The 13,343-nt window shown below is 51.4% G+C and overlaps 1 protein-coding gene across 2 annotated transcripts; it reads right to left on the bottom strand.

The window, feature by feature from the left end:
- Positions 1–1,182: 1,182 nt before the first annotated feature.
- On the bottom strand, positions 1,183–12,445 carry PMPCA (peptidase, mitochondrial processing subunit alpha). 2 transcript variants are annotated; one of them, XM_087914378.1, is made up of 13 exons: positions 12,378–12,445; positions 12,073–12,269; positions 11,870–11,949; positions 10,832–10,914; positions 10,387–10,481; positions 9,899–9,999; positions 7,906–8,169; positions 6,390–6,482; positions 6,183–6,301; positions 4,036–4,194; positions 3,794–3,878; positions 3,552–3,696; positions 1,183–1,829 (listed from the first exon to the last, which is right to left on the bottom strand). In XM_087914378.1, the coding sequence occupies exons 1-13, from the start codon at positions 12,422–12,424 to the stop codon at positions 1,660–1,662; spliced, it is 1,638 nt and encodes a 545-aa protein (XP_087770504.1). In that variant the 5' UTR covers positions 12,425–12,445; the 3' UTR covers positions 1,183–1,659. The 2 variants fall into 2 exon arrangements, with proteins under 2 accessions (XP_087770504.1, XP_087770505.1); XM_087914379.1 differs by having other exon boundaries at positions 3,794–3,856; positions 4,104–4,194.
- Positions 12,446–13,343: the final 898 nt, after the last annotated feature.

Below are 13,343 nucleotides of genomic sequence, written 5' to 3'. Positions count from 1 at the left end.
AGCATCCCTTCATCTCAACAGAAATCCCTTGTTGCATTGAAAAAGGATTTTGTCAGCCAACAGACTGCGAGAGAAGAGTCTCTCCTTGCAGGGGGGAGGGGAGGAGGAGATGAGACACATTAAATGCACAATGAACTGGACCAGGGGTGTCAAACTCAAGGCCCAGATCTGGCCTGGGGGACCACCCTGGAAAGAACCAGCCGACAGCACCTCTTGCCAGCTGCATGCGACCCTCCTGAGCTCCATTTTCGCTGGCAGAGGGTTGCAGGCGGCCATTGCAGCTGAACCCAGAGCTCTGCCGTCCGTTTTTGCTGGCTGAGCTCTCGGGGCCCCCACAGGCAACCCCAACACGAGTGACATCGAGCTGGCCACGCCCCCCTGACACCCCCGCGAAACCCTGCTGCGGCCCTCAATGAAATCGAGCTTGACACCCCCTGAACTGGACCAATAATGTAATGTGTGGTTCTAGAGCATTCTAAGTACTTCTCGACTTCAGATGGCTCAATTAACGATGGCCTCTGGAAAAAAGTCAGCTATATAACTTAAATTTGAACTATGACCTTCACTCTGCAGTCCCATCGCTGCAATTTGAGCATTTGGCAACTGGCTCTCACGTACAACCAGTTGCACCAGTTTCTGGCAAAAATAACGGTTAAGCTGGATTCACACTTACGAGTGCGGTGACTTGAGTTACTATCACCATAAAGATGGTTGTGAAGACAGATCTGGCCACATGAGGGTCTATGGCGATTTGCCACGGTCAACTCACCATGGCTACCTCACCACACAGCCAACTCGCCGCAAGACAATTGACTACAGAATCAAAGAAATGATGGGATAGAATCATTAAAGAAAGGATGCAGAAGGAGGTGCAGAATAAAATGTGAATGGCAAAACTCATTTATTTTTTTATTTTAATTAATTAAATAGAATTCATAAAATTATCCTGCAGTGAGCTGTCCTGTGGCGAGTTGGCCATGGTTAGTTGGCTGCAGCAAGTTGGCCATGCGGAGTTGTCCCATTCCCATCACATGATGTCTCAATTTACGACAACTTACAACAGAGATTCGGGTGCAAATTTTGGTCCTAATTCAAGAACTATAGGAGAAAAGTTCTCATCTTGGGTCAAGAGTAATAGGGGAAAAAAAATGTCACTTCAAAAACTAAAGACACAACGTAGACTCTGGATAAATCTACCAATCTTGAAATTCAGTTTTGTTCCTCCAAATTCAAAATACAATTGCACTCTTGATTTACCCCTCATAGTTTAAACTTAATTTTGGAAACAAAGGCCAACATGCAACGGGTGTAGCACCCTCGTTAACTCTCTTTATCAGTATTCTTCGCCATGGATTGCACGAGACTGCATTGTCCCTTCATTCAAGACCAATCAAACCAGGACAGGAATTTGGAATACCAAAATAGCAATCTGGTGTGTAGGAGCAGCAGCTTTCTCCAACCATCCGGCCTGCCATCTTCTTCTTTAATCTCCCAAAATAAGTTATCTTGAGGACGAACAGAATTTGAACAGGCACCTGGAACCGGCTCTGCCAACCACCCTCCTCCGATGCCCAGGGCCGCCCTCCCGGCAGGCGAGACGGTCCTTGGCAAGCAACAGCTCGTCTCAACCAAAGCGTCTTGGTGGGGCAGCCGCCACTTTTAACGGAACAGCCGGTAGACCCTGGGAAGCCGCCCGTCTTTGCTGGAAAGGGCGCCCTGGATGTGCTCGTAGCTGGGCAGCTCCCGCAAGTCCCCCAGGGCGGCGACGGCCGGCTTCTTCCGCAGCATCTTCGTTGCCACCCGCTTGATGTCACTGGCGCTCACTTGGCCTGTGCGAAAGGGAAACAAAGGCCGCCAGGGTCAAGTCTGTGTGGCTCCGTGTCACGCCGGCTCCCACACAAGGAGGCTGCTCCGCTAGAATACGGGGGCTCCAGTCTGGCCCAAGTTACATCCGCAGAATTAGCAGAGAATGGGCTCAGACACACAAGCCCATAGCCTTTAGACTTATATTCCGCTTCGAAGCGCTTTTACAGCCCTCTCTGAGCAGCTTTAACAGAGTCAGCCTTTTGCCCCAAACAATCTGGGTCCTCATTTTACCCAACTTGGAAGGACGGGAGGCTGAGTCAGTCTTGAGCCGGTCAGGATCGAACTCCTGGCAGTGGGCAGAATTAGGCTGCAATAGTACATTCTAACCACTTTTCTACCAAAGTAGATAGATAGATAGATAGATAGATAGATAGATAGATAGATAGATAGATAGATAGATAGATAGATAGATAGATAGATAGATAGATAGATAGATAGATAGATAGAATGGACAGATAGACAGACAGACAGACAGACAGATAGATAAGATAGATTAGATAGATAGATAGATAGATAGATAGATAGATAGATAGATAGATAGATAGATAGAATGGACAGATAGACAGACAGACAGACAGACAGATAGATAAGATAGATTAGATAGATAGATAGATAGAATGGATGGATAGATAGGATGGATGGATGGATGGATAGATAGATAGATAGGATGGATAGATAGATAGATGATAGATAGAATGGATAGATAGATAGATAGGATGGATAGATAGGGTGTGTAGATAACAATAGCACTTATGTACTGCTTCACAGTGCTTCTACAGCCCTCTAAGCAGCTTTACAGAGTCAGCCTTTGCCCCCAACAATCTAGGCCCTCATTTTACCCACATTGGAAGAATGGGAGGCTGAGTCAGTCTTGAGCCAGTCAGGACTGAACTGCTGGCAGTGGGCAGAATTAGGCTGCAATAGTGCATTCTAACCACTGTTCTACCAAAGCAGATAGATAGATGATAGATAGATAGATAGATAGATAGATAGATAGATAGATAGATAGATAGATAGATAGATAGAATGGACAGATAGACAGACAGACAGACAGACAGATAGATAAGATAGATTAGATAGATAGATAGATAGATAGATAGAATGGACAGATAGACAGACAGACAGACAGACAGATAGATAGATAAGATAGATTAGATAGATAGATAGAATGGATGGATAGATAGGATGGATGGATGGATGGATAGATAGATAGATAGGATGGATAGATAGATAGATGATAGATAGAATGGATAGATAGATAGATAGGATGGATAGATAGGGTGTGTAGATAACAATAGCACTTATGTACTGCTTCACAGTGCTTCTACAGCCCTCTCTAAGCAGCTTTACAGAGTCAGCCTCTGGCCCCAAACAATCTGGGTCCTCCTTTTACCCACCTTGGAAGGACGGGAGGCTGAGCCAACCTGGAGCCTGGTGAGATTCAAACTGCCAAATTGCAGGCAGGCAGAAGTATAGCCTGCAGTACTGTGCTGACCACTGTGCCACCAGCGGAGCAAGAGAAAGCCCCGGGGGAAGCCGGTGAAATTGCACAAGAGGTTTTGGGCAGCAGAGCAGGGGAGGTGGGCTCACTTGGGCAGCACTCAGAAACCAAGCCCCCCCCATGCCCCCATTCCCCGAACTCCCCTCCCCTCGAGAGGGGAGTCTCCATCGAGCCTGCCACTTACCGATCAGGACGCAGAGCTCCTGTGGCAGCTTCCGGCCTCCCGTGGCCAAGACCTGCCTCCCGACATCCTCAAAAATGACCGGCCGAGACTCCAGGTTCATCATCAGCATGGACCGTAACTGGGTCTTGGCCCGTTCCAGCTCAACCTAGACGGAGAGGCAACGGGGCTGCTTCAGGCTCCAAAGGGGAGGCTCTCATCCGAGCCCAAAGCCCCGACCTAAACCCTCCTCCCCAACCGCTTACCTCTCCCAAGGTTCCAGCCATTAACACAAATTCCCGGGTAATGATCTCCACCATTTCCCGGACCTGCAATCCGAGGAGACGACGCGTTGGAGCCAGGCGTGAGGACCCGGCCAAGGCCTTTCCCCTTCCTGAAGGGCGGAGAGCTTTGCGGGGAGACCCCTGGGCTGAGGGCAGGAGAGGCCAGCGGGCCCTGGGGATGGCTGCTTCCCTCCCTCCCTCGCCTGCCGGCCTGCGAGATGCAGCCCATCCCCAAAGGGCTGAGAGAGGCCAGGCCTAGCAGGCGGGGGATCCGTTCTGAGGGCCCGTTCACCTGTCTGGGATCCGCGCTGGCGTGAATGCACAGGAGGCCGGTGTCCTCGTAGCTGTGGTGGTAGGAGGTGGCGTTGTACATCCAGTGGTGCCTGGGAGAGAGCGAGAGAGCAGCCGAGAAGGGGACAGGGGGAATGATCAGCAGCCTTGCAAGGCTCCCCAAGAGCCTCTCGCAACTGTGGGCCCTCCTCAAGAGTCGGACCACATGTCCTATCAGCCCCAGCCCAGGGAAGGCTGCTATGATGCAGAAAGGAGGCCAAGGTTATCGGATTCCTGAAGAATTCTGCCAAACTCGCAGGTGCATTCGTTCACTCAGGCTACGTTTATTGGGAGGACCCAGGAAAGGCCCACTGTGGATCTGCGGTTCCAGATGCCTCTTTCAGGAGATTTTGCCAAGGAAAGGCCTGGTCAGTCACCACAAAGAGGACAGAGGTATCTGGACCCAGAGCAACCAGGAGTCAAGCCTGGGGTGGGATGGAAACCACGCTGGTCCGTCTCACGGATGGCCAGGAGGGTGGCAGTACGACCTTCCAGGCTTCTGACTCCAGGGTTCTCCAGGACTGCTGGGAGGGCTGGGATGAGGGACATCATTATAGGGTAGCTCTCCTTCTCCTGGAGCAGGTGGTTCCCTTGGGAGGCTCCATGGAGAAGATTCAACTCGCCTGGAGCTTCAGTAGGGGTCCCTCAGGGCTCAGCCCTCTCTCCAATGGAGCTGAACAGGAGAAAGACCCCCTCCCACTGGTACAGGACGAAGTAGCTCAATGTGCTGGTGACACCCAGCGATCGATCCTCACCCAGGGCAGTCCTGGGAAGCTGGAGTGGGACAGAACCCACGTAGTATCCAGGCAACTGGGAACGCTGAATGAGTGACTCTAGTGGGAGACTGCAGCCCCAAGGAGTTTGCCTGGCTTAGGGGACATTCTCAGGACCCTTCAAGTTAACAGACATGCTCTTCGCTGCCTGTTGTTGTGGTGACGGTGCCTAGAGAGCAGAGGATGGCCTCGAGGGAGGATCCACTGTCACAGCAGCAAACAGATCAACGTGGCTTAAGCTCACACTATAGGAAAGAGACCTGCAAAAATGCTTAAGGCAGCAACCCCAATTCACATGAAATGGGATGGTGGGAAGCATATTCAGACCTGCAAGATTCTGCTCCTATCAACACTGGAGTAAAGGTGGCTTTAAGCCTACATGGCTCCTGTCTCTTCATCTGGTCTACCTTGTAGGGCTCAAGCTACAGGCCTGGTTCACATACTGTGATAAGCCGAAGTGGTTGACTTGGTTTGGCTTTAGCCTGCGGTCCGTTTGTAAAGCCATAATTGATGGCTGATGTCAGATCCGTGTATCTGCCATTCTTCAATGGAGGAAGAGGCGGGGGAGGGAAGTTGGTACAAGTAATCCTTTTTGGATGTAACTTGAATATCTTAAGTCTTGTATTGAATCTGTATAATTTGCACATGATATACAACTGGGGGACTGAAGACCAGTTGCCTGGAAACTTGTCACCTCTTGAGAGAGATAGCAAGAGGAGACGAGACCATAAAAATTCCAGCTCCAAAAGAAACTTCCTGGGAAACTTCTCAACTACGTTCCCAGAAAGAAAAGAAAAAGGGAGGGGGGAGAGAATTAACATGTTGCTTCTTTGTATTGATGAAATCCCCATCAGGCTAAGGGGAGGGGGTTCTAACTCCCTTTATCTAAGCTGCCTGCCTGGAAGGATATCAGATCCTGCTTTGAACATTGCCTGGCTATCTTCTTTTTCAATAAAGAATTCCTTTTGAAATACCCGGCTTTCTGACGTTCATTCTTATCGTTTGAAGGAGGGAGTCGGGGCCTTATGGCTGGCTTAGCATGACTCAGGAGCTCTGTCACCGCTGGGTTAGCCAACCGCCCCCGCCCCCTCCACACACAATGTGTAAAGTAGCTACACGGGCTTCCTCCTTTCTCTGTTTGGACACACACAGACCAAACCTCCAAACGGAAGGTCCCCACTAGCGATGTGAGAGGGCCCTTCCCACCACCGTCCCCGCGCTCAGCTTGGGTCTGCCCTTCCTTCTGAGAGAGAGGCCCAGGGACGTACCGGTTGAGGACGTTGAGGTACAGCCGCGTGAACATGCCTTTGCCGGGGCCTCCAGCAGAGAAGGAGCCGCCGCCGCCCATCATCATGTTCAAGACGGCGAAGGGGATGAAGTCTTCCTCCTGAACCAGGGAAGCCAAACTGGACGGTCACTCGGGATTGTCTGAGCCAAAGGGGCCGCCGCAGCCAGGTGGGGAGGGGGACGCTTACCAGGAACGAGCAGCTTTCCAGTCCAATCATGATGTGGGCCAACTCTGGGATGGGGGTGGGCCCTAAACTCACGTCCGACATGTCCTTCTCCAGCTGCAGAGAGAGGGAGAGATTCCGCGGGGGGAACTGGGCTTTTGTGCAACGTGCTGACCACTGGCTCTAGAGAAGGGGTGCCTTCTGAGAGTTGAAGTCCACCAGGCTTAAAGTTGCCCAGGTTGGAGGCCCCCGCTCTAGAGCAGTGGTTGGCAACCACTGGGCTGAGGACCACTGGTGGTCCCCGAGAAAAGTTTGGTGGTCCACAGAGAAATGTCACTCCCAGAGCAATTAATCCAGGCTGCGCGGGAACACAAGGCTGTGCTGCCCACATGGCCCGCGGGAACACAAGACTTGTGTCGCTTGCATTGCGAACAACATGAGGTAGCAAGGGGAGGGGGGGAAAGGGAGGGGGGAACTCGCCCCATTCACCCCACACATCTCCCCTGGCCATCGGGCTGCTTCTTCCTTCTTCTGCTTTAGGCTGCACGCAAGGAAAGCAGCAAAAATCTTTCTTTCTCTCCCCCAAACTCTGCCAGAAATGAGTCTTTGGGACCCTGCAAGGCCTCCTGCTCCAAGAGGCTGTGCCGGCGAAGACTCATTTCTGGCAGAGTTTGGAGCAAAGAAAGAAAGACTTTGGCTGCTTTCCTTGCATGCAGCCTAAAAGAGAAAGAAAGAAGAGAAAGAAAGACTTTTGCGACTTCTGCTGCTTTCCTTGCATGAAGCCAAAAGTCTCTCCCCCACCCTGAGAACGGAGCTGGAGCTGGAATCCTGCAGTCCCAAATAAAGAAGGATCAATTGGTAGGATGGCAGCCCATCACACGTGCAAACGGACTGGCAAGCACGGGAACGCAGGGCTGCTGCAATGCTGAGGCGGGAGGTTGCAAGTCTCTTTGTTCACCCCGTCATAATTTCAAACTGTCACTGAACAGTCATAAGTCAAGAACGACCTATACTGCACACCCTTCCCAGTGGTGGGATTCAACCGGTTCGCACCATTTTGGCTGAACTGGTTGTTAAATTGCTGGCCTTCCCCATCCATGCACCCCGTTTTGGCTCCCAGGTAAGTGCAGGGAGGCCCAAAATGGGGTTTGGCGCCCCCCCCCCAGCCCAGTTTTGCTCCCGGAGGGGGCAGGAGGCCGAGGGCTGCCTGTTCCACACCCCTGGCCACGCCCACCCAGCCAGTCATTAGGGCAGAGAACGGGTTGTTAAATTATTTGAATCCCACCACTGATCCTTCCCAGGTTTTTATCACTTTAACTTTGTTTTAGCTGCCCCGAGGACAAGTTTAAGGCAATTTTAAACCCAATTTTAAATCAGAACAAATCATTTTACGAAACCCAAGAGATGCAAAGGAGGCGTTGCTTCCCAACATGCCAAGCAAAAGTCCTGGCCCTGAACTGATCTCCAGCTGCAGGTTCGTTTTTTCTGCCCTTTCTGCAGAGCTTGGCAAGAAGAGCAGAGGCCGCCTTCCCTTCCTCACCTTCAGGATTCCTCCTGTGTACTGGGCAACGGACCTGTCCACATCCTTGGCTTCCCCACTTCCCCAGGCGGGGACGGCTCCCAGGAAGTACTTGCGAGCACAGTCCACCAGCTGCTGGTGTTCAACCCCCACGCCAGCCAACACCATCCTGTTAGGGGTGTAGTAATTCCTCAGGTACGAGTGGAGAACCGCCCTGTCAATCTTCTCGATGTTGTCTGCAGGGCAGAACCTGTTCAGTCCCACGGTGTTCTCCCTGTAGGCTGCCTGTGGGAGACCAGGAGAAACGAAAAGGGTTTTCCAACAAAACCAGGCAATGACGGAACATCTGTGACCTCGCTTCCTTGCTTCAGGATTACTGTTGGCCACGTGCACCAAGACGCGGGAAGAGCCCTTGCTGCTCGATTTTACTGATAAAAATACAGCGGTCAGCCTCCAAGAATCCTCCTTCGGCTTGTCTTTCCGACCGCCATAGAAATGGGAGAAGAATAATTGAGCTTCGTGGGGGGGAAGGTCGCTGGAGGTTCAAGTTGGTGAAATGTAAAAGTTGGGGTGTTTTCTTGACTATGCTTACTGCGCAGACGTAGCTCCTTGTCCAAGCCAAGGTCAACCGGATGGGCAGTTTGAACTATTGGGGCTGGGAACACTGGCATAACTTTCTCTATGTGATTTTTGCGTCTGTTGCCCCAGATCTTGTATTTCTTCTGCTGCTACCACTTCAATTTCCAGTAAAAGTCCTTTTCCCTAGAACAATGGAGTCTAAGGTTTTCTTTCTTGGGTTTTGAATGGAGCCTCACCTGACACCCCCCGTCTGGCCCAAGCTACATCCTCAGAATCAGCAATGAATGGACCCAGAGACACAAAGAGATAGCAGTAAGACTTAGATGCCGCTTCACGGTGCTTGACAGCCCCCTCTAAGAGGTTTACAGAGTCAGCTTCTTTCCCCCAACAATTTGGGTCCTCATTTTACCCATCTGAGGCTGAGTCAACCTGGAGCCTGGTGAGATTCGAACTGCCAAATTGCAGGCAGCAGAAGGAGCCTGCAGTACTGCGCTCCAACCACTGCGCCACAGGCGGAGCGAGAGAAACCCTAAGGCTGGGGAGGCCGATGAAATCCCCCAGGGGTTTTGGGCAGCAGAGCAGGGGAGGTGGGCTCTAGTGAGCACAAGGGAGCCACCCTACCTGGGAAACCAACGTCTCCTAAAGGCTCTTCTAAGCGTTTTGCGATGGGTTCCACTTTTATGCAGCTGTGTGATAAACCTGGATTTGAACCCAGGTCTCCCTGATCCATGGCCTGAAGGAATCTTCCTCCGCCCCCTGTGTCAGTCACAGCCCGCAAGCCGTTCTCAGTGTGAAGTGCTTTGGGCCCCCAAAGGGGCCTTGCAGCAGTGCAGCACCTCCCCAAAGACGGTGGGTCTCATCTTGGGCTGCACGATCCCAGCAAAATACTGGTTTCATTTAAGGAGGAATCAAAAGTGTCCATCTTTCTCGTCCCCCACCCCCCCATCCCCCCCCCAGTGTCAACCTGTCAGTTGGAAGGAAAGATACAGCTTTTGGGGTGGGGGGGGGCAGCGTGCAATCCCAACACTCACACAACGCCCCAGGTTGACTCTGCATTCCCCAATGCTGCACCCACACCCCCCCCCCGGACTGAATATTTCCTTTCACTCCCCAAGACTGCAAAACAATCAGCAAAACAAGGTATCGTTTGATCTTATTGCGCCCCCCTCACATGATGCTTATCATAAAAAAGGCCAACTTGGGCCTCGCTTGAAAATTATATTTCAGGTCCTGCATCCACAACCGCTGAAAAGGGAATTTTCAACAACACTGAGGAAGTCGCCGTGGGCCCCTCAACTTCCTTAGGGGTTGCCCCGCCCAGCATGCTGATAACTGTGTCCTTCCCCCACTTGCCCCCCAATTCAACTCAGGCAATTAGGAGGAGGTCATTGAGGGGCTCAGGGGCAGCACGAGGCAGAATGCCGGAGGGCCTTACGGCATGGATCATCTCGGTCAGCAACGGCTCTGGATCGGGTCTCATGTTCAGGTCCTGCAGCTCAAAGCGGACTGCCATACGAGTCATCTCGATCTCCTCATCTGCCAAGAGAAGCCAACCCTTTGGGACCAACCTCCTCCCATGGGACAGTGGCCCAAACTCCTTGGACAGGGAGGAAAATTGCTCCCAATTCTCAGCCACCAAATCCCACACAATCAACCCGGGTTTCTTCCCAGCTGATAAATCGGATTGGGCACCCCCACCTATTCCCCTCCCACCATCAGGGCCTCTCCCACTCCTGTCCTTCCAAATTTTGCCACTGTGTCATGTTCTCTGCTGGCAGAAATCACTAACACCTTTATGGCAACGCGATTTGTGTTCAGGTGGGGCAGCAAAATCCCGCCTGGTTCTTGTTCTCTTCTCTTTAGTCACAGAAGACGATCTCACCTGGCAATCTACTTTTTTAACTTTTTTTTTTTGTTTATTACCTGACAGTCTGGGCTGGAGAACCACATCAGCTAAGAGACTGACCATGGCGTCAAGGCCCTTCCTATCTGCAGAAACGGCATACATTGTGGTGTCCCTGAAAGAAGAGCAAATCGGTTTTATGTTCTACTGGTACAGGCATGTTTAAGATCCTGCAAACAAGGAACTTTACAAGTCTTGTGTGAAAAATGGCACACTGTATCACTCAAACCAAACTCAAATGACATTAAGCCTCCCTGTGGAGGATGGAGGTGATTCCATAGTAAAATGAGAGCTATGAAAAGTATGCAATTATATAATAGGTTCCCCCACCTCAAGTCAAATGAGAGCTAGGAAAAAGTAGGCTATATGCAATAGGTGCCCCCTCTTCCAGTCAAAAGCCAACATCGCTTGACTTGGATTTGTCAAAGCACCACCTGGCCAAAGGATGCCTAACAGGACACAGACCTTGACACCTGGCAATCACAAATGCCTCCGTGCTTCTCCAGCATGAGAAGAATATCATCCTTGCTGCTAAACTGAGCTGTAGACTAAAGAGAAAAGGAGAAAACAAAAGCAAAGGAGTTCATTTTTTTCAGGGAGAACTGGGCCAAGAAGGCTAAATAAAAATTAACTAAATTATATACAGTTCAGCGGTTACATGCAATAACCAATTTCCCTGGAGTGTTAACATCAGAGATTTGCTGGCACCTTTTGGAGACGAACTGCACCAATGTGCCACCGCCACCACCCAAAAAAAGGCTAATGCAACCCTAGGTTGTATAAACAGAGGCATAAAATCAAGATCACGTGAAGTGTTAATACCACTTTATAATGATTTGCTAATGCCACCTTTGGAATATGGCATCCAGTTTTGGTCACCACCAAGTAAAAAAGATGTTAAGACTCTGGAAAGAGTGCAGAAAAGAGCAACCAGGAGGATAAAACATGTAAAGAACGGCTGCAGGAACTGGGTATGTCCAGTTTAATGAAGAGAAGGACCGAGGGAGGCATGATAGCAGCCTTCCCGTATTTGAGGGGCTGCCACAGAGAAGAGGGGGACAAATTATTGTCAAAAGTACCAGGGAAGCAGGACAAGAAACAAGGGATGGAAATTAATCAAGGAGAGACGCAACCTGGAATTAAGGAGAAACTTAATTAACCAGCCAAACAGAATTTAGCCTTTAGAATTCGTGGCCGCTCCATCGCTGGAGGCTTTTAAGAAGAGACTGGACGGTGACAGTGACAGAGATGGCATAGGTTCTCCTGCTTGAGCAGGGGGCTGGACTAGATGATCTCCAAGGTCCCCTCCAGCTCTATTCTGGCATTCTATTCCTATTAATTCTGTTCCATTCCTATTTTATTTCTACTCTATTCCTAATAATTCTATTTCTAATGGCTCCACTCCTCATTCCTATCCTATTTCAGGAGGACTCCAATTCTAGTTCGGTCTTCTCAGCCGGACCTTCCGCTTTTCCAAGCCCGATTCCCGAAGGGGCCACTTACCGAAAAGGCCAACTTCTCCAGAAAGTGGGAGATCCCGCTGGGGTACTTGGCTTCGTATCTCGACCCGGAGTTGATCAGGACTGTTCCAGGGGCAGAAAAGGGGTGAGGGGAGGAGGAGGAGGAGAGTGAGCTGCGGCCCCCCGGCGTCGCTTCCACCCGCCGCCGCAGCCGCCTCCTCAGCCGCCCTCCCGGCGCCCCCTTACCGCCCAGGGTGCAGAACTGTCCGAACCTCTTCTGGGAGGCCACGCGCAGCCCGCCCTCCAAGGCGCTGACCTCCGTCTCGAAGCCCTCCGGCCCGTCCAGGCCGGCGAAGGCGGGCTTGGGCAGCCCCGGCAGAGGGGCCGTTAGCGGGGTGCCCGGGTAGCCTCCCCCGCTGCTGAAACGCCGCGACCCGGCGAGCCTGAAAGAGAAGGAGGAGGCTTGAGACCCTCGCCCCGGGATGGGAAATGGGACGCTGCCCCCCACCCCCCTCAGCCGGAGGGCACGAAAATCGAGGCCGAGGCCTCACCTCCGCGCCGGACCCAAAAGGCCCCTCCGCACCGCGCTGGCCGCCATCTCGCTCGCGGAAAAAGAGAGGGAGGGGGAGGACGCCGATTGGTCGCTCGGGTGACGGCGCCGGCGATTGGCGGGAGAGTCCCGCCTCTTCCACATCCGGAATCGGACCTGCGACGGAAAGAGTTTCTTCGGTCGGCGACGGAAGTGCCCGGAGTGGCAGTTTAACCCCCGGGGCATGCTGGGAAGCGCGGGAGTCGGGGGAGAGGGAGACGGGGGGGCCGAGGCCTGGTTTGGCGGAGGAGCGCTGGGGAGTGGCGGGGGAGGCCAGGAAAGGAATAAACCGTGGTTAACGCTCCAGACCAGAGGCCTCCAAACTTGGCCCGTTTAAGGCTTGTGGACTTCAACTCCCATTTTACAGAATCAAAACAACTCAGCATAGCTGGCTGGAGAATTGTGGGAGTTGAAGTCCACAAGTCTTAAAGGGGCCAGACCATCATTTAGTAGAGCAGCCGTGAATGGCTTGGAAAAAATACTACGAGAGCTGAACATAATAGTAGACTCCCCTCCCCGCCCCCGGTCAGAGGATGAAATATTTTGGGTAATATTAAAAAGAGGCAGAATGTTATATTTCCCCAAAAGGAGAAATGGTGCTTCTTGCATAGTAAAACAGTCTCCAAGCAGAGGCAAAAAGTCAGTAGAAATTGGTATTTGTGTTTATATTTTAACATTTTGGACACCTAGAAAACACACTGTTCAATATAGAAATGGAATTTGTGATACAAAACAATAAAAATATTTATAAACACCCCCCCAAAAAAGGATAAAAAAGGAAGAAATCTGGGCCAATCTATTCACAAACAAAATACCTTTAGCTCACTTGAAGGGAAGAACCCCATTCACTGAGAAAAGTGGGAACAATACAGGCCCATTGAAGAAAGGCAGTGTTGGAAGGAAAATCCATCTGGTTTAGTTCCAAACT

The sequence above is a fragment of the Pseudonaja textilis genome, chromosome 17 (assembly GCF_049901715.1).
Source record: "Pseudonaja textilis isolate UNSWEBS1 chromosome 17, rPseTex1.2, whole genome shotgun sequence".
NCBI lineage: Eukaryota > Metazoa > Chordata > Lepidosauria > Squamata > Elapidae > Pseudonaja > Pseudonaja textilis.
This window is presented reverse-complemented; position numbering and strand designations above follow the sequence as displayed.

Coding starts and splice junctions, on each gene's coding strand:
- PMPCA (XM_087914378.1), bottom strand. CDS start 12,424: ATGGCGGCCAGCGCGGTGCGGAGGGGCCTTTTGGGTCCGGCGCGGAG. Junction 10,915..11,869: donor TGGAGAAGTTGGCCTTTTCG/GTAAGTGGCCCC, acceptor TTTTCTCTTTAG/TCTACAGCTCAGTTTAGCAG. Junction 1,830..3,551: donor GGAGCTCTGCGTCCTGATCG/GTAAGTGGCAGG, acceptor CCTTTCGCACAG/GCCAAGTGAGCGCCAGTGAC.